At 37.6% G+C, this 19,996-nt stretch overlaps 1 protein-coding gene across 1 annotated transcript; it reads left to right on the top strand.

Annotated features, from left to right (window-relative positions):
• Nucleotides 1-825: 825 nt before the first annotated feature.
• On the top strand, nt 826-19,795 carry TMEM207 (transmembrane protein 207). Its single transcript, XM_055570306.1, has 4 exons — nt 826-860; nt 10,887-10,931; nt 12,002-12,144; nt 19,560-19,795. Coding segments are annotated over exons 1-4 (339 nt in total). The 5' UTR covers nt 826-858; the 3' UTR covers nt 19,709-19,795.
• The last annotated feature ends 201 nt before the right edge of the window (nt 19,796-19,996 follow it).

Raw genomic sequence — 19,996 nt, forward strand, 5'->3', positions numbered from 1 at the left:
TTCACTGACCTCATTAACATACTTTTAGGGGCTGCCTATGAATGACATTTAATGATTTTTCTCGTTATACTTGAAAAGGGTCTCAGTTCAGTAGAATAACAAATACACAAACAAATCCTTAGATAGTAGAACTTTCTTTCCTCTGTGATGTGTGTTGTTGTAACCTAGAAGACTCAATACAGAGGACTAAGATAATTGTGTTAGAATACTTATGGTTTGAGTCTTTCAAAGCAAAGCAATCAAGGTTATTAGCTTTTCCTTCTTCTTTGATAAACAGAGAAATGTAAATCTCAACAAAAATGTCAATGGAGCTTAGGTGGACCTTAGCCTTAGAGCAGTTAAAAATCACTCCTTCCTGCATATATTTAACATCCACTATCGCTAATGGGATGGACGTCACTCCAGTTTTCATGTGGGAAACTTGGTTCCTTCATGTGAAAATAATATTTACAAGTAATGACGCTCCTTCCTTTACCTAAAATTTGAAAGCAAAGCAAATGTACAAGGTGCACAAAAGCTCCTTAGAGAAACCAAAATCTGCCTATAGACAAAACAGTGTTTTCATACCCACCTCTGGTGGTGTGTAGGATAAGAATCTGGCTCATAATATATATCTCCTGTCATTGCTGAGCTGAAGTGTCTACCCAGAGATTTTTTTCAATTAAAATTCTGTGCGCCAATAGATTCTGCTACGGAGATTTTAATTAAAAAAAAAAAAAAAAAACGAAATGATATAAATCCCATTGTCTCTAGGCCCTGTTTGTATTAAAGGATTAGACTGATGAAATGTTTGGATTTTATTGTTCTAAACATGTGTTTCAGTTGGTGCTATCGGACACACCATGTGAAGAAAATGAAATGTAAGTAAATAACAAAAAGCTCCACAGTTTTATTCAGCATTTTCAAAATCTGAAGACTAAAAATGTCTCAAGTCATTTGAGAAGCACAAAATGAGTTTCAAATGATCATTACAATTACTAGAGGAAAAAAAATACATTACTTTTAAATGCAAATGGCTCAGTTTTTCTAAAAGCAGAAAAGATGCACTTTCATTGTGGTCAGCTATGTTAAATAAAAATAAGGGGCCTCGTTGATTTCAAGGTATTTTTGCTCATTGTATTCTCCATCCTGGAGGTTTTAGATGTCCTTTAAGTTCATGTCTTCCTCTATGACTGCATCCACATGCGTTAAGACACAGAGATGACTGGAGACAGTTTTCTGGCTAATTTGGTTTCAACTATAAGCAAACAATGATCTAACCTAAATTATATTTCAAAGTGTTTTGATATAAGTTATGTAAATAATTGACTCAATTTTCTCATTTTTTTGTGCTATAGGCTTAATGCTTCTCAGAATTCTATTCTGGAAATGGGGAGAAGGTGTCATTAATAAAGCTGCTGCTGATTAATGATAACTATAACATACTGAGACTGGTGCAAGTGTCAGAAATCACTTCTGCCAAGTGCTGTCTTCTTCTGGGAGCAGTCCTCACTGCCAACTAGCTGTTTTAATTATCATTGTTACCCTCCAGGCTGGGGTTTTCGGGCCCTGTCTCCAGATTAAGAGGCCATGCTGGGTGGGATGCTTTCCTTGGCCCTGGAATCCTTCACCTGTTTTTGGTGGATCATCCCATTATTGATAATCTGCTTGTTAAGTATGTGCCTATCTTACAGTTACTGCATGTTTCTCCACTGCTGTTTCTTTGCACTGATATTGGACTTGCTTTTCCCTCTGTCTTCTGGGGTTGGTGACATAATGGACTTTTGACTATTGGTTTGTTTAATTTTGGACCTCGTGATTGTTTCATCTTGCCCTTTCATCTTCTGCTTTTGACCCAGAGTACTAGAATAATGAAAGTGTTTGTTTGTTTGTTTTTTGATCATGTTGCATGGCTTGCAGGATCTTAGTTCCCTAACCAGGGATTGAACATAGGCCCCCAGAAGTGGACATATGGAGTCCTAACCACTGAGAAGCAAGGGAATTCTCATTAGAATAAAGAAATTCTTAATTGGAAAAATCATAAGTGTTGAATCTAACTCTGTCATCAACATGACAGGAGAATATGGTATTGGAGAACTTAATATGCTAACTTTAGAATCACTGAGGCTACTAGCATATTTTTCAGGTGAAGAATTGAGACCCAAAGAGAGATAGTAACAAATTAACTACTGGACTTAAACTAGTACTTAAGTACAAAACTTTTGGCTACATCATTTTGTATTTGCATGTTATGAATATATTTGTCATTATTTAGTGGCTTCCCTAGTGGTGCAGTGGTAAAGAATCTGCCTGCCGGTGCAGGAGATGTAGATTCAATCTCTGGGTAGGGAAGATTCTTGGGAGGAGGGCATGGCAACCCCCTCCAGCATTCTTGTCTGGAAGATTCTATGAACAGAGGAACTTGGTGGACTACAGTCCATGGGGTCGCAAAGAGTCGGACACTACTGAGCACACACCCATTGTTTAATACCACTACTTTTGAATAAAAACAAACAAACAAAAAGACCCACTTCGGATATAATGAAAATTAGCAGAAAATAAAGACAGAGAAGGTAAGAAAGTGGTTGATTTTGTAGGGAGCTGGTAGAAGGTAAGTAAACACATTGAATGTATTGAAAATAGACACAGTATCTCAAATGTTTTGTCACCATAAGAAGGTGTTTGTGGGAATCTAGTATTAGTTCTATGTAAATTGTTTTTCAAACACAAGACAAATTTTTTTCTGATCAAACCTGCTCGATTTATTTTTATAATAGCATTTTAGTAGAAACAGCATGTTGCTAAGCTTTTGTATATAATTTAGATATTGTAAGTAATTTAATGTATGGAATAAAACATGACAGAGGTCCTTTGCATAGTTATACCTTTAATCTTCCCTTTTCCCAGAAATAACCAATATATTGATGTGCATGTGCATGCAAAAATAGATATTTTATGAAACATAAATAACCATAAGCATTCTATAAATTAATTGCATGAATACATTGCTGATGATAGTCTGCTGTATTACTGCGCTTGGGGAAGTTAAGTATTTTGCTCAAGAGTAAGCAAGTAAAGGGCAGAGCTTTGATCTGCGCTCACAAATGACTCCTGAGCCTGGGATTTTCACCATAAACCGCACTATGTATCCAGTATGTAGATAAAATTACACACCTGGTGGCACACCCGAGGGATGCACAATCCATCCATCCTTTCGGTGACTGTACAATTTACCAACCCGAAATTAATTAGGTCAGGTCACTAGATTCTGAGTGATATGATTAGGCACCCATCACTCCCCCAAATTATTGTAGCTAAATTTGATTCTAGCTTTTTGTTAAGGATGATCTTTACAAAAAGGACCCATGAAATTTGTTATTGCATTTACATTCTAACTAAGAGTGCTATGATAAACATTGCTCTTGTTCTTCAGTTCAGTTCAGTTCAGTTCACTTGCTCAGTCGTGTCTGAATCTTTGCGACCCCATGAATTGCAGCACACCAGGCCTCCCTGTCCATCACCATCTCCCGGAATTCACGCAAACTCACGTCCATTGAGTCGGTGATGCCATCCAGCCATCTCATCCTCTGTCCTCTCCTTCTCCTCCTCCTCCTGCCCCCAATCCCTCCCAGCATCAGTCGTTTCCAATGAGTCAACTCTTTGCATGAGGTGGCCAAAGTACTGGAGTTTCAGCTTTAGCATCATTCCTTTCAAAGAACACCCCGGGCTGATCTCCTTTATAATGGACTGGTTGGATCTCCTTGCAGTCCAAGGGACTCTCAAAAGTCTTCTCCAACACCACCGTTCAAAAGCATCAATTCTTCGGCACTCAGCTTTCTTCACAGTCTAACTCTCACATCCATACATGACCACAGGAAAAACCATAGCCTTGACTAGACGGACTTTTGTGGGCAAAGTAATGTCTCTGCTTTTCAATATGCTATCTAGGTTGGTCATAACTTTTCTTCCAAGGAGTAAGCGCCTTTTAATTTCATGGCTGCAGTCACCATCTGCAGTGATTTTGGAGCCTGAAAAGATAAAGTCTGACATGATTTCCACTGTTTCCCCATCTATTTGCCATGAAGTGATGAGACCAGATGCCATTATCTTCGTTTTCTGAATGTTGAACTTTAAGCCAACTTTTTCACTCTCCTCTTTCACTTTCATCAAGAGGCTTTTTAGTTCCTCTTCACTTTCTGCTATAAGGGTGGTGTCATCTGCATATCTGAGGTTATTGATATTTCTCCCAGCAATATTGATTCCAGCTTGTGCTTCTTACAGCCCAGCAAAGAAATAGAGGAAAACAACAGAATAGGAAAGACTAGAGATCTCTTCAAGAAAATTAGAGATACCAAGGGAACATTTCATGCAAAGATGGGCTCCATAAAGGACAGAAATGGTATGGACCTAACAGAAGCAGAAGATATTAAGAAGAGGTGGCAGGAATACACAGAAGAACTGTACAAAAATGATCTTCATGACCAAGATAATCACGATGGTGTGATCACTCACCTAGAGCCAGACATTCTGGAAGGTGAAGTCAAGTGGGCCTTAGGAAGCATCACTATGAACAAAGCTAGTGGAGGTGATGGAATTCCAGTTGAGCTCTTTCAAATCCTGAAAGATGATGCTGTGAAAGTGCTGCACTCAATATGCCAGCAAATTTGAAAAACTCAGCAGTGGCCACAAGACTGGAAAAGGTCAGTTTTCATTCCAATCCCAAAGAAAGGCAATGCCAAAGAATGCTCAAACTACCACACAATTGCACTCATCTCACACGCTAGTAAAGTAATGCTCAAAATTCTCCAAGCCAGGCTTCAGCAGTACATGAACCGTGAACTTCCAGATGTTCAAACTGGTTTTAGAAAAGGCAGAGGAACCAGAGATCAAATTGCCAACATCCCCTGGATCATGGAAAAAGCAAGAGAGTTCCAGAAAAACATCTATTTCTGCTTTATTGACTATGCCAAAGCCTTTGACTGTGTGGATCACGATAAACTGTGGGAAATTCTGAAAGAGATGGGAATACCAGACCACGGGACCTGCCTCTTGAGAAACCTATATGCAGGTCAGGAAGCAACAGTTAGAACTGGACATGGAACAACAGACTGGTTCCAAATAGGAAAAGGAGTACGTCAAGGCTCTTGTTGTTAAACGCAGTCTATTTATGAAGCCCCATAGTTTGAATTTGTCTCTCATTTCTCTGGGGCTTCCCTGGTGGCTCAGATGGTAAAGAATCTGCCTGAAATGCAGGAGACCCAGGTTTGATCCCTGGATTGGGAGGATCCCCTGGAGAAGGGAATGACTATATCAGAAATAGTTGTGTGTGTAGTGAATAATGTTGCCTGTTTTTATTAATTTTAGAGAATGCTACATTACCAATTCTCTATTTTATCCTATTAACTGCTAGAAAGTTTAAACCAGATCTGAAGCTGAGTTCTAATTTTATATATGGGATTTACTACATTCAGTTTACAAAGTGATCTCACTCATGGCTTATTCTTTTTGTATGATACTATCTGAGGTCTCACTTTTCTTTTTCTATTTTTAATATTTTCTTGAAACATTTTGTAACATGGGATATTGAATGCACTCAGGCAGTACACCACACAGCAATATGAGGCTAGAACTGACTTTTACTATTCCCAGTTGCAGTGCTGCATGGTAGTAAGAGAGACATGGGCTCCAGAGCCAGACCATTTGGCTTAAAGCCTGCCTCTGGCCCTTCTAACTGGGTTATCATGGACAAGTTACTTAACCTCTTTATGACTGAATTGTATCAATTGTAAAGTGAGAATTACAATAGTGTGATACTACTTTGTATAATTTTAAGTTTGAAAGTGAGTTAATTCACATGAAATTATATAACTGTTGGTTTAGAAAAATGCCTAGCATAGGAAATTATGGATAATTCTAGTAGAGGAGCCAACGGAACAACTCTGAGCTTTTCGTCTATTTATCAAATTAATGAATTTGTAATTAATCTTAGGTCCACAGATTCTCAGCACTGATAAGAAAATTAAGATTGGCTGTATCCCCAAATAAGAAGTATTTTAAAAGAGAAGTAGGTGCCAAAGGAGATAATTTTTGTCTTTACAGAGCAGGAATCCTCTCCACACATCACAGTAGGACACAAGAGGTTCTGAAAGGGACAGAAATTATCTCCTCTGACCTCACTTCTTTTTTAAACTTTTTATTTTGTATTGGGGGTACAGCTGACTAACAGTATTGTGATAGTTTCAGGTGAACAGCAAAGGGACTCAGCTGTATGTATACATGTATCCATTCTCCCCCAAGCTTCCTTTCCATCCAGGCTGACACAGCATTGAGCAGAGTTCCATGTGCTATACAGTAGGTCCTTGTTGGTAATGCATTTTAAATATAACAGAGTTTACATGTCTATCCCAAACTCTAAAACTATCCCTTTCCCTCTGGCAACCATAAGTTCATTCTGTAAATCTTTGTGTCTCTCTTGTAAGTAAGTTCATTAATATCGTTTCTTTTCAGATTTTGTGTTTAAAGGATGTCATTCAGTATTTCTCCTTCTCTGTCTGACTTACTTCACTCAGTATGACAGTCTCTAAGTCCATCCATGTTGCTGCAAATGGCATTGTTTCATTCTTTTTTATGGCTGAATAATATTCCATTATATATATAAATCGCATCTTCTAAAACCATTTGTCTCTTGATGGATACTTAGGTTGATTCCATGTCTTGGCTGTTGTAAACAGTTCTTCAATGAGCATTGGGGTACATATATCCTTTTCGGTCATGTTTTTCTCTGGATATATGCCAAGGAGTGGGATTGCAGTGTCATACAGTAACTCTATTTTTAGCTTTTTAAGGAACCTCCATACTGTTCTCCATAATGGCTGTACCAATTTACATTTCCACAAACAGTGCAGAAGGGTTGACTTCTCTCTATGCCCTCTCTAGCATTTATTGTTTGTGGACTTTTTGATGATGACCATCCTGGCTGGTATGAGATGATATTGTAGTTTTGATTTGCATTTCTCTAATAACATGAATGTTGAACATCTTTCCATGTGCCTCTTGGCCATCTGTATGTCTTCTTGGAGAAATGTCTGTTTAGGTCTTCTGCCCATTTGTTTATTGGGATGTTTGGATGCTGTTAAGCATCATGAACTGTTTGTACATTTTGGATATTAATCCATTTTCTGTCACATCATTCTAAAATATTTTCTCCCAATATGTGGGCTGTATTTTTTTGTTTTGTTTATTGTTTCCTTTGCTGTGCAAGCCTTTTGAGTTTAAGTAGTTCTCATTTGTTTATTTTTGTTTTTATTTCTATTATTCTGGAGGTGGATCAAAAAAGATATTGCTGTGATTTATGTCAGAGAAGATTCTGCCGATGTTTCTCCCTAGGAGTTTTATAGTGTCCAGTCTCACATTTGGGAGTTTAATCTATTTGAGTTTACTTTTGTATATGGTGACACCTACTTCTAGAAGGTTCTGGTTATTGAAAGTGTCTTCCTTAAACATTATAATCTGCTCTAACTTCTCTTGCATTTTTTTTTTCTTTTTGACATTCTCATCTGAATTTGACTAAGCATAAATAAATCTCCTTGCAAGGAGATACAACCAGTCCATCCTAAAGGAGATCAGTCCTGGGTGTTCATTTGAAGGACTGATGCCAAAGCTGAAACTCCAATACTTTGGCCACCTCATGTGAAGAGTTGACTCATTTGAAAAGACCCTGATGGTGGGAAAGATTGAGGGCAGGAGGAAAAGGGGATGACAGAGGATAAGATGGTTGGATGGCATCACTGACTCAATGGACATGGGTTTGGGTGGACTCTGGGAGTTGGTGATGGACAGGGAGGCCAGGAATGCTGCGGTTCATGGGGTCGCAAAGAGTCGGACATGACTGAGCGACTGAACTGAACTGAAATAAATCTCTGAGTAACAACTTTGTTTAAGAAAATGTAACTTTTCCTACACTGAAAATTTTGCACCTAAATTTGAGTATTTAAAATATTGCTACTGTTCAGATGCTATTTTATTTTTTAAGAACTCAAAAATTTCTATTTAAAAATTAAACTTGAGAAAGACATGGAAATGATGGTAGGGAGGGAGTGAAAAGACCTATATTCTAATTTAAGCTCTTTGGTCAGCTGGTGACCTTCCCACTTTTTTTTCCCACAGTGAAAAATCACAATGCACAGTGAAAAAATCCTACGGGTGAAATAAATGATCCCAAAGGAGCTTGCAATTGTGAAATTATATGATCACTTTGCATTTCTCCAGCTAACTGCTTTCTGACCATTTTATTGCTATTAGTAACTTCAACAATGTGTGCACAGGGTCAGAAAGAGGAAGTAAAGTAAATAAGTTTGGATAATTGATAGCACTTGAAAAAATATTAATTGGCTCAAATATTAGAACTAAGAAATTAAATGAGGTAGTTAATATTTAGAATTGGCATTTCAATAAGCATATGATCTATTTTTAAAGGTAAGAAGAGAAGCAGATTTATACATAGAGGAAGATGAAATAATCCATTCTCTCTGGTTATAAGCTTACATTTCAAGATTGAAAACCAAGAATCTTGTGCTCTATTTTTGAATCAGGATACCAATAAAATTTTCCTACATCCATTTTGAAAGTGGAATACTACATTCAATTATATATATATATATATATATATATATATATATTATACTATTTATAAAATTTATGGCTACAAAAATGATGCATGTACATTACAAAAATTCAAAGAATATAGAATGTTAAAAAAAATTAAGTGCCTCACAATACCATCTTCAAAATAAGCAGGCATTGTTAGTAACTTGGTGTATACATGACCCCATGGACTGTAGCTTGCCATGCTCCTCTGTTCATAGAATTATCCACACAAGAATACTGGAGTGGGTAGCCATTCCCTTTTCCAGGGTATCTTTCCTACCCAGGAATTCAACCTGGAGTCTCCTGCATTGCAGGCGGATTCTTTATCATATGAGCCATCAGGGAAGCCCCATATCTATACATACTAACTGTATAATACCGATTTAGTGAAATCAGTGTATTTGTGCAAAAGAAAATATACGAAGTAGAACTGAGATCTTTGCATTATTTTATTTAACAAAGCTTTCATTGTAAATATAATCTATATTCTCTTTAATGAATGGACAATATTTCTTTACAAGGATGTGCCACTAATTATTTGTAAAATCCTTGATTGATCTCTTATCTTAGGATGCTTTTTAAACTCACACTTCAGTTCCCATTTTTTTCCTCTGTCATTTGAACTTATGTACTTGACTAAACCCTCTAGGTGCCCCCCTAAAAAATTCTTGTTATTTAAGTTTGACTTTTGTCTTAAACATTTGCAATAAAAATTTTAAATTGACACTTCACATGTGTTAAAAGTCATTTCTGAATACTATAATGATAAACATGACACACTGCCTCCTTAGAGATGCTGGGAGCAATAAATTAGCTGACATTTATGAATGCTTTCAAGTTGAAAAGTATTGAGTGTTATTTTAACAAAGATGATTAAGTATAGCTCATCTCAGAAGTTACCAGGCTGTGATGAACAGTTTTCCACTGTTTAATCTCAGAATACTTTAACAGCATCATCTACACAAGGGCGTGAAAAAGGTCCATAAGTAAAAGTACATTCAGTGCACCTGTCTGACATAGAAAGGGGCTCTAAAATGAATAGCACTTAAATGTCTATCCCTGGGGAGTTAAACCTCCTTAAAATTGCACTATGGACTTTGGCTTTGTATCACCTTTTAAATGTTAATTCAAGAATGATTGAGTTGTGCCTAGATACACAAGTAGTTTGACCATCCTGAAAATCAACTTCTAACTCCTTGGTAAATGGTATGTGTGACCACAGACACTCATTTTCCTTTTATTATAATTGCTTTATCCTACCAAGTTATTGGGCTTCCCTCATAGCTCCGTTGGTAAAGAATCCGCTTGCAATGCAGGAGTCACTGGTTCTATTCCTATGTCCAGAAGATCTACTGGAGAAGAGATAGGCTACCCACTCCAGTATTCTTGGGCTTTCCTTGTGGCTCAGCTCGTAAAGAATTTGACAGCAATGTGGGACACCTGGGTTCAATCCCTGGGTTGGGAAGATCCCCTGAAGAAGGGAAAGGCTACCCACTCCAGTATTCTGGCCTGGAGAATTCCATGGACTCTATAGTCCATGGGGTTGCAAAGAGTGGTATATGACTGAGCGACTTTCACTTTCAACCAGGTTGTAGGCCTTCTATTCCTTACCAAGATATTAAAGGTTAATAGAGATCATGAACTTTCCCTGGAGAATTTGCATTCTGAAGAATTCTAAGTCTCTGAATAAACAGAATACTGGAACGATTATCTACCTAATACTTAATACCTATGACATGTTGACTCATTGGAAAAGACCCTGATGCTGGGAAGGATTGGGGGCAGAAGGAGAAGGGGACGACAGAGGATGAGATGGCTGGATGGCATCAGTGACTCGATGGACATGAGTTTGGGTAAACTCCAGGAGTTGGTGATGGACAGGGAGGCCTGGTGTGCCGCGATTCATGGGGTTGCAAAGAGTCAGACATGACTGAGCGACTGAACCGAACTGAACTGATGACATGTTAGTTCTGGAAAGTAGTTACTACCACCTCAATGCATAACAGTATTTATAACTCTAGAATCAACCCTATTACAGTGAAATTATCTGTCTATGTTTCTGACAGATTCACAATTAGCTGTATTTTCAGTGCCTTAAATGAAGTGGACATACAGTAAATATTTGTTTAATTATGCTGGGGGGTGCAGTGAGCAGGTGATTGTGGGGGAAACAGGTGTGGTCAGAAAAAATACTGTAGTCCAGAAGAATAAGCTTTGTCAATCTAGAGATCCAGCACTGACTGCTCTTCCTTTATCACCAGGTGCATAAACTATAAAGATCGTTACACAAATGGCTGGTATATCTGGTAAGGACATCCCCAATTTGTGCTATAAAATCTTTGGTGGTATATACATACTCCTTTTCCTAAGTAATTGAGATAGCATATGAAATCATACAGCTTAAGAAAACTTTAGGGGTCATGTGGATTAACATACATAGAAACATCAGCTTCAGGTCATTTTTCAGTGTTTACTTAAACACTTCCTGTGACAGGAAACTGACTATTTTTAAGAATGATAATTTACTCCCAAGTTGGATATTTTTAAAGGTGAAATCTTTCTCCTGAAATCTTTCAAAATGGCCCATCCACCGATTTTAGTTCTTGCCTTAAACTTTCAGAATAAGACCAAAAGAAAGTTGTTATAAATTTCTAAATCTTGGCTTCTGTATTTTTCAAACTAAACATTGAAGTTAGTGTTAGTTCCTCAAAGACAGAAACCCTATCTTGTCAACCTTTGAATCCCCACCTCCAACATCTAAAATCTATTTGGTCACTTACATTCTAGAAGATGGTGCAGTGGTAAAGAATCTGCCTGCCAATGCAGGAGACACAAGAGACGTGGGTTTCATCCCTGGGTTGAGAAGATCTCCTGGAGTAGGAAATGACAACCCACTCTAGTATTCTTGCCTGGGAAATTCAATGAACAGAGGAGCCTGTTGGGTTATAGACCATGGGGTCACAAAGAGTCAGACCTGACTGAGCGAGTGCACACCCCCCCCCACACACACACACACTTATACACACACACATACATACTTCACACACACTAGTTGAATGAATGACTGGATAACTGAATGGAAGCAATAATGGATGAATGTAAGGAATTAAAATGCTGCTTCTTTGAACAAATCTCCAACTTCTAAAGAGGAAACAATTACGATTGCCTGGCAAGACTGCCTCACTCTGAGCTCAGAGAAGATTCCAGAGTAGGTGAAAGTGTATGAGAGATAATGGGGGTTTGTTTAAGGAATTTGGCCTCACAGATTCCTTACAGCTGGGCTTGCTGAGTTTTTGTACCTTTCCAGGAAGTAGCAGGAGCTCTTAACTTTGAGGCATGTTCCATCTCACTCTTCCCCTGCTTTCTCTGGCGTCAGGTTCTTGCTGCTGATTTTCCTGGTGGCTCTTCTCTGTGGAACAGTGATCTTCTGCTTCCAGTGCTGCCTGAGGAGACTCAAAAATGGTCCCCAAAGACGCACCATGGCTGTTTTTGCTGCTGGAGACTTGGACTCCGTTTGCGGTAAGCTGTTTACACACTTCTAGATGTCCTCTTTGGAAACCTTATAGTTTTGTGTGAGTTGAAAAGTTAATCTATGAAAAACAAATTTGTAAACATAGAACAAGATATAGTTTACTGAGGACTCAAAGGCATGCACTGGGGAGAGAGTCTAAATGAGAAAACTTCAAAAGACTCCAAAAAAAAAAAGAAAAATTGTTTCCTGGGAAAGTGACTCAGAGTTGAGTATGGGAACAGAACCTAAACCTAAACATTAAGTCAACAAGCAGAAGGGAAAAGGTACACAGGACTGGCCACTCCAGGTGAAAGCAGAGTTTAAGGTACAGAAGAGTATCTCTGGGCTTTTGATGTCCATCTTTCACCTTGTGTTCATTTATGAAGCTTGCCATGCCTCACTTACTGGCAATAATATCGAATAATGCTTTTCAGATTGTCTGCTTCCATTGCAGAGCCTGAAATACTTTGGATTGTGTGAGTGAGTGTCAGTACTCATGTCCTTTCTCTCCAGACACATTGGCAGTCTCCTGATCCTCCCTGCTCCCCACATCCACTCCCAAACCCTGTCCTTTCTATTATTTTTTTAGTGTGCATTAAGAGGTAAGAAATGGAGAAAATTGTGGTCTTGAGTTATTTGTAATTTCCAGCCTCAGCTTTAAGTAGAAAAATGACAGTTTTGTGATTTCTGAGAGGTGACAATTGACAGTTTATAGCTTCACATTAAGCATTGTCCTCATCCAGAGATTGTCTGTTATGAGATTTTCCTTCTAAGGCACTACATTGTATATTACAGTTGCCTCAAGAGTGCTTGGTAGAAACTAACAGCTGCCCTTCAAAACTTGGGTCAGCATAAGATTTTCAACAGAGAGAGTGGGAGATATCCTGGAAAAACTCACAGCTAAATAGAAAGTGGGGTAAAAATAAACTAAAGTGTTTTAATCTCAAAACTCAGTATTAAGATTTAGTGATTGGATTCACTGTTGACTTCTTTTTAAAGTTATTATTTAATAGGGAAACACATTGTTAACTTGAAAAATGATTATTTGGGAAAGGATAATTAAGGTTTCCAATGAAAATAGCTTTTTCTTCTAAAATCAGCAGCACTTTCCACTGAGTGTATAGAGAAATAGGGTCATGACCTTCAACCAAAATATGTTAGTCAAAGGGATCAACGTGGTCACATTGGTCTATTTTTCTTTATCTAACAAGAGGTATTCAATAAATAAACACACAACTATGTTTCTTCCACCTTAACTTGAGCTACTACAGAGGAGAACCTGCACTGGTCTTCTTAGCCATTCTCTCACTCTGAAGTGTTAAAACAAAACAAAACAAAATCTGTTTCTAATTTTTGGTAAATAGGCTACCCAGTTATACTGTTACAACTTTTCAGGCAGTTTATGTGCCACAGTTAAATCCCAATTTATCTAATATTTTTATATTTCCTGGATGATGGTTTACATACATGCTTTTGAATTTTCTGAACTTCCCTGACAGGTATGAATGTGAGAAAAAGGAGTCAAGACTGTGATAATGCTTCACAAGTTAATTTACACCAACAAAGTACTAAGCACTAGGTCAGGGGTTTCACAGATACTATCTCTAATTCTTAAAATACCAACTCAGAAAAGTGGCTATTACTTCCTTTAGAGGATGTTATCTACTTTTCTCACTCTGCTGTATAAATATACCCCATAAATCTCTGTTGCAGGTCAACTAATATACTCCAGATTTTCCAGGATTGAGGATAATGAGCAATGAAAAGTTACGTAGGGCACACATGGCAAAGGATCAGACACGACTGAGAATCAGTACAGTCACACACACACACACACACACACACACACGGCTAGTCACCTCATTCCTGGACACTAACCACAGCCTTATATCTTGAACCACCAGATATTTCCATTGGGTGATTCCTCAGTGGTGGATTTCGCTGTCCAGAACCCTCATTTCCTTCTTCATTCTCTTCCTCATTCTATCTTTTGCTTCTTAATCCCTGGGGTGTAGCTTTGACTCTTGTTTTTTGCAAGAACATTTAAACTCTTTTTCACCTTAAATGGCATTACCAAGTTCACTTCTGTTGATGTGCATTGTAAAGAACACGTTCAGTTGCCTCTTTTGGTTTATTTCTGTCCTCACCTATGGTGATTTTCCCATCCACTACCTGTCTCCCATCCTGTCCTATGGATGTTCAGGGTGGCTATATAGGTAGAGAATCACCATTCACATCGTCTTTGATGTGGATGTGGCTCCCAGACTTATACTTCTTGCCATTCTTATTTTTCCTCTCCAAAACAAAACACAAGCAAATAGTTCAGGAAGTGGTATTCTCTGTGATCTCTAGTCATTGGTCGGTTGGTTTAATCGCTAAGAATTGTCTGACTCTTGCATCTCTATGGACTGTAGCCTGCCAGTCTCCTCTGTCCATGGGATTTCCCAGACAAGAACACTGGAGCAGATTGCCATTTCCTTCTCCAGGGGACCTTCCAACCTAGGGATCAAACTCACATCTTCTGCATTGCAGGTAGCTTCTTTACCCCTGAGCCACCACGGAAGCCCCAAGTCACCTCTTCTTAACTAGTAATTTCTGGAATTAAACTCCAGGGAGCTAATGTTATAAGACAACCTGACACCCAGACCCACACCCAATTTCCTTTCTCCGATGAATTCTCATTATACTTACACTTCTCCAGACAAATATCCTCCCTATCTAATATTTCCTTAAAAGGAGGTACTTTCCAAAAGAGAAGTGAGGGAAATACTAAAGGATTTTTTTTTTTTTTTTGCTGAGAGGGAAGTAAGAGCCAAACCACAGCCTGCTTTCACAGTCCCACAAAACTTTGTGCTCCCAGGTTGGAGCTAAGTCCACTACTGCTGGGTTTTCCCGTCTACACTGCAGGTTATGAGTTTGTACTTCTGAGTCTTCCCTGTAGCCACTGTTCAGAAGCAGGAGAGGAAAATGAGAACTTGTTTGGAAACTACTGGTGACATATTAGAATATGAAATAAGGTTCCTGGACTCCCTGCTACCCCTTGATCTAAAGGGGGCAGATAGGACTTTCCTCCTGAATATAGAATGTAGGAAATAAGTCATCTAAAGCATTTCAGTGATGAGATGAGATTTTATATATATGCCCCAGGTTCCTCTAAGACTTTCATTTTATTTCTTCAAAATTTATTTCATGTTATTACCATATTCTTCTGAATGTATTAGTTGAAATAGTTCTGCTCTTCTGACCTGAGGGTCAGAGGTTTGACGTTCAAGATCCCATGAAATCTGCCCTCAAATGAGAAGAGCAAAGAGAGTAATTTTGACAGACTCTCAGAGGCTGGAGTGGAGTGAACTTTACTGATGTTGAAATATATAAAATAGGAAATTTCTCACTGGCAATTTCTGACAATATTACATGACTCTGGTTGTCAATTATCTTGATTAGAAATATTAAAAGGAGGAAGGAAAATACTTGGCTCAGGAATCCTTGTAAAATATGTTTAAGGAAGGCCTCACCAGTTCAGCCCATCACAGTGATGAGACTTCTGTCTGGAAAAGTCCTTAGGAATCTCAGCCAAACACCAAGGCCTTAAGAGAATCTTCTAAACCAATAATCACGCCTTTTCACAATTCTATGTTGACTCAGGGCTCAGATTTGTTTTCCTTCCCCTCTGAAATGGTCTAATGTTTCCATGTCGTAACATGTTATGATGAAGCTCTTTGTGCACCAATAAAAGAATTAATTCCTCTGATACTCCAGCAGAGGGTAAGGAGGAAGAGAAGGTATTGCTAGAGAAAGAGGAGGAGGAAGACCAGAATAGAGTCAAGGAAGTGAAGGGGGAAAGGAAGAAAAAAGAGCTAGAGGAGAAGCAGAGTCACCTCTCCTGAGACACTCATCCTGGCTTGGCTCCTCCTCGGGCTGATCTCCTGGATAATGCTGCATTTCAACTATCCAATCTCCCTGGTTCCATTTCTTCTGCAATTTCAGAAATAATCTTACCTTTTTCTTATTTCAAGGCAAATAGAAATACTAGTCTTCCAGCAATGATTAAATGTGAATGCTCCAATTTGGGAAGGGGAGAAGGGACTGGGCAGTCAGGCAAGAAGCTGATCCTTACACACTCTATTCTCCTCTCTCCTCCCCTCCCCCAGAATCCTATCCTATTTAGGAATGCTTTTTGAAATGTCATTTTCCTATGCCTTGTGTTCTACACGTAAATATTCTGGGACTCATTGTGGGAAAGGAATGAGAGTCATTCACAAGCTGTCATGGATGGGCATGATGATAGTAACGACTCATGTTTACTGAGCACTTATCATGTGTCACATTCCGGGCTACTCCTTGACATCTCTCATCTCCTTTATTCTTCCTTACAGCTCCATTAACAGTTCACTGTCATTCTGAGCACTGAAAATGAGGGAACAAAGGCACTTAGAGATTAGGGACAGAGTGGATGGTAGAATGGTGACTCAAATTCAGGCAATCTTAGTCACCCCCAAGTGAGAGAACAGAATGATATAAAAAGGATACAGAACAGAAAGAATAAGAAAGGCATTTTCAAATGAACCAAGTCCATTAGAGTGACTCTTAATGACTCGGGGAATCTGAACTCCAGGTATAAAAAATTAGCAGTGAGTGTATTGGTTTTACAAAATCAAACAACAAACTGTTATCTTCACCAACAGTTGTCAAAATCATAGAATTTTTGTAAGCATTTTTAACTGAGCTCTCTCAGGTTCCTAATTTGTCAAAAGGTAAAAATAATGCCTGTTTCCCTCCCAATCACATGATATTGTATGTAAACATGCTTTGAAAAAAAAATTGAGAAGTGACATGTGTTCAATTTTACCAAAGCTGTCTGAGCTTAATTCTGTTTATCATATGAATACCCTATGGTTTTCATAAGTTTAAGAGCAATGGGCAAATCTGTAGTAAGGAAATAATAATAAACCTTTTCTAACATAAAGAGCAAGTGTCAATATCTTGCTGCCTGGAGCATGACACTAATAATGACCCTGATGGATATAAATTCAAGCTAATATTTATTTTGAATAATCCTGGTCAACCACTACAGATACAAAGATAGCCAAGTTACCTCTGACTCTATCGGATTTGCTGGAAGCAGCTCATCTGGAAAATGGGCAGTGCTTACTAATTGTATCCACAAAGGAGGGAAATACTGAGGCAAGTCTACTTTGCCAGTGTTAACTCTTTTTATCAAGACATTTGGACTAGCCTACATCATTCTAAACTTCCTAAATATTCAAGGCTCTAACTACAAGAAAGTTTTGTTTTTAATAAGAAAGTTTTCATTCAGTAATCTCTGTGCCATTAACCTTAATAAGAATAATGATTAAACCATTATTTAAACATTAAAATAAAAAAGTTTGGGAAATATTACTGTCAATAAAGGAAAATGCGTGCATACTCCTAGCATAGTGCAGTTCTTAATATATAATAATGCTAATGATAATACTTTGATCACTTGATGAGAAGAGCCAACTCATTGGAAAAGACTCTGATGTTGGACAAGATTGAGGGCAGGAAGAGAAGAGGGCCACAGAGGATTAGACAGTTGGATGGCATCACTGACTCAATGAGTTTGAGCAAATTCCTGGAGCTCATGATGGACAGGGAGGCCTGGTGTGCTACAGTCCTTGGGGTCCACAAAGAGTTGGACACGACTAAGCGACTAAACAACAACAACAACAAAATGCTAATATCACTACTGATAACGGTGACAGTCAACTTTAATGCATGTCAGGCTTTGTTTTAAGCACGTTACATTCATTTAGCCTTGCTTTTATAGATATTGCACAAGAGTAAGCTGAGGTGTAAAACCGTGTAATAAGTTAGCATTAGGTTATTCAATTAAATAAATTAACTCCTTAAGGAAAGTGTTGAACCAGGAGGTGAGATTTATATTCTACATATGGCTCCACTCTTTACATATTACATTAATATTTAAATTATTATACTTTGTCCTGTGAACCAGTGAGATACAAAATAAAGCAAATACAAATATATGGAAATTCATGATTCTAGATAAATAAAATGCACTCCAAAGCAATAATTTTGATTAATTTACATATGGATTCCACTGATACAGCTATTGCCTTTTATGTAACTACTTGGAGTCATTTTAATAATTGTGGCTTGTTCTTTGAAATCTCCTTGATGGTATAGAATCTTAATCCTTTAAGGAAGGGGTCATCACCCAGAGGGATGGTATGAGGAGGGAGGAGGATTCAGGATAGGGAACACATGTATACCTGTGGTGGATTCATTTTGATATTTGGCAAAACTAATACAATTATGTAAAATTTAAAAATAAAATAAAATTAAAAAAAAAAGGAAGGGGTCATCAAACTTTTTGTATTAAAGTCAGACAAGAAATATGTTTGGCTTTGCAAGCATACGATCTCTATGGGGACTACTAATTTCTGCAATTATAGTAGAAAAAGCAGCCAAGGGCAATATGAAAATGAATGGACATGATAGTGTTACAATTCATTTTAATACACAAAAACAGTCAAAGGTTAGTTTAAGGGTGTAATTTTTTCTTTAAAGGTGAATTTATGGCTGTCATGAATTTATGTTATGTTATTGATATGGGAAGAAGCAGTCAAATTATTCCCAGAAATGTAAAGACCTTGTGAAAAAAAGGAAAACAATATAGATAAATGACTATAAAGTATTACTATTGATTTCCTGTGTGACTCTAAAGCAGTCTTTCAGGCCAATACTAATAAAAGATTTCCCAAAAACCTATTGGAATAAGTGCATAATCTCTCAAGGTGATCAGTTTAAGGAAGAAAATGCATGTCTTTTATATTGGATGGTTTGTAGTGTGCCTAATCTAAGTCAAGACCTTTAATTTCAAAATTTAAAATTTAAGAATGCTTTTTGCTTATTGTAAGTATATATTTTAATTACAAACTTCTCACAACTTAGTATTTTTACTATGCATCATTGACAAATGTTGTAATTCATTAATTGCATTAGTTGCAGTTTACAGAACATACACATGAAAGGATGAAGTTCAGATGTAATACTTTAATGTTTCTAGTGAGATTGCATATCTCATGATGGGAGCATTAGCTAAAATGCCATTAGTGTTTACAGGAATCTTGTCTTCTGATCTACCAAAAGGGATATTTCTTCTAGTTTCAACTGTTAAATTGTAAATGCTTCTTGATGGCTTAGTCAATGATGGCCTAATTGGTACATGAGAGCAAATTTTCTTGCTATAATGACTAAAATATCACAGCAGAGAGTGAGATGATTGTAAATTTTTTCTCAAGGGTACAAATAATTTTCTGTTGCTCCAGTGATCCAAGAAATGCCAGATTTTATTAGGAAGCTCATGTGCTTCTGTTTTATGCTGACTAGAAAGATTATGCCTCTACTTTTCTCTTTCCAGGGACAGAAGCAGCTGTGACTCCAACTGTTGGAATGCACCTTCACACTCAAAACCCTGAACTGTTTCGTGTTCCCTGTTTTGGAGTTTTAGGCTCCCCACCTCCATATGAAGAAACTAAAATCAAGCCGAGTTCAGATCTAGATTGCTAAGTGAAATGATTAGAAATATTTAAAATTCCAAAACATACAATTTAGGAACAATTCTTTCACTTGGTGAGAATTCCTGGAGATTAGTTAATGTAGTCTTAAAAAGTACAAATAAATGAATATAAGAAAAGAATTTTGGGCATGGAAATGTTTCTGTAGTCAACTAGTGGACTCTAGTTATATCACTGTTGCTTTATAATTTTATCTTCCAAATCAAGTTTCTTGATGCAATCCAATAGGCAGTAATTAACATAAGGAGTGGCTTCCATTAAGTTTAGAGTTCCACTCTAG

This window comes from Bubalus kerabau, chromosome 2 (genome assembly GCF_029407905.1).
Source record: "Bubalus kerabau isolate K-KA32 ecotype Philippines breed swamp buffalo chromosome 2, PCC_UOA_SB_1v2, whole genome shotgun sequence".
In the NCBI taxonomy this organism is placed as follows: Eukaryota; Metazoa; Chordata; class Mammalia; order Artiodactyla; family Bovidae; genus Bubalus; species Bubalus kerabau.